The 450-nt window shown below is 64.4% G+C and overlaps 1 protein-coding gene across 1 annotated transcript in view; it reads right to left on the bottom strand.

Annotated features, from left to right (window-relative positions):
• The window catches only part of PSMD13 (proteasome (prosome, macropain) 26S subunit, non-ATPase, 13), a gene marked incomplete at its 5' end in the record, with an annotated part of 8,942 nt that overhangs the window by 7,924 nt on the left and 568 nt on the right, over positions 1-450 (bottom strand). Inside the window, 1 exon segment of the mRNA XM_010142897.1 lies at positions 42-76. Coding sequence (XP_010141199.1) covers positions 42-76 — 35 coding nt within the window.

Below are 450 nucleotides of genomic sequence, written 5' to 3'. Positions count from 1 at the left end.
CCGCGCGCCGTTCCCCGCCCGGCGGCGGGGCAGACACTGACCTGTGCTCGAACTCGCTGATGAAGTTCTCGTACAGCTGTGGGCACAAAGACAGTGACGGTCAGGGCAGAGGACACCGCGGTTCCACTGCCTCGGCCCACGTTCCAAACAGAGCAGGGGGCATCGACGCAGACACCCGCACCGCCCAGAACCCAGGGCCAGAGCTGCGGGGTTTCGGCGCTTCTCTCTCTGCAGCCTCCTCCCAGCTGCACGGAGGGAGTCAGGAGGCTCCGCAGCTCCACCACGACGCGGTGGCCAGCGCACGGCTCCCGTTGCCCCAGGCCTGAGCTCCCCAGCTTTCCTCTGCACACACTTGCTACAGACTCTAGAAACCCACGGCTCTACCGTGGAAAAAACTGGCTGCTGGGAAAGGGAATTCTGCCTTAAAAGCACAAAGGGGAGCGGCAGCAC

This window comes from Buceros rhinoceros, unplaced genomic scaffold (assembly GCF_000710305.1).
Source record: "Buceros rhinoceros silvestris isolate BGI_N320 unplaced genomic scaffold, ASM71030v1 scaffold22949, whole genome shotgun sequence".
Lineage (NCBI taxonomy): Eukaryota > Metazoa > Chordata > Aves > Bucerotiformes > Bucerotidae > Buceros > Buceros rhinoceros.
Note: the sequence above shows the minus strand (reverse complement) of the source record. Positions and strands in the feature narration are given on the sequence as shown.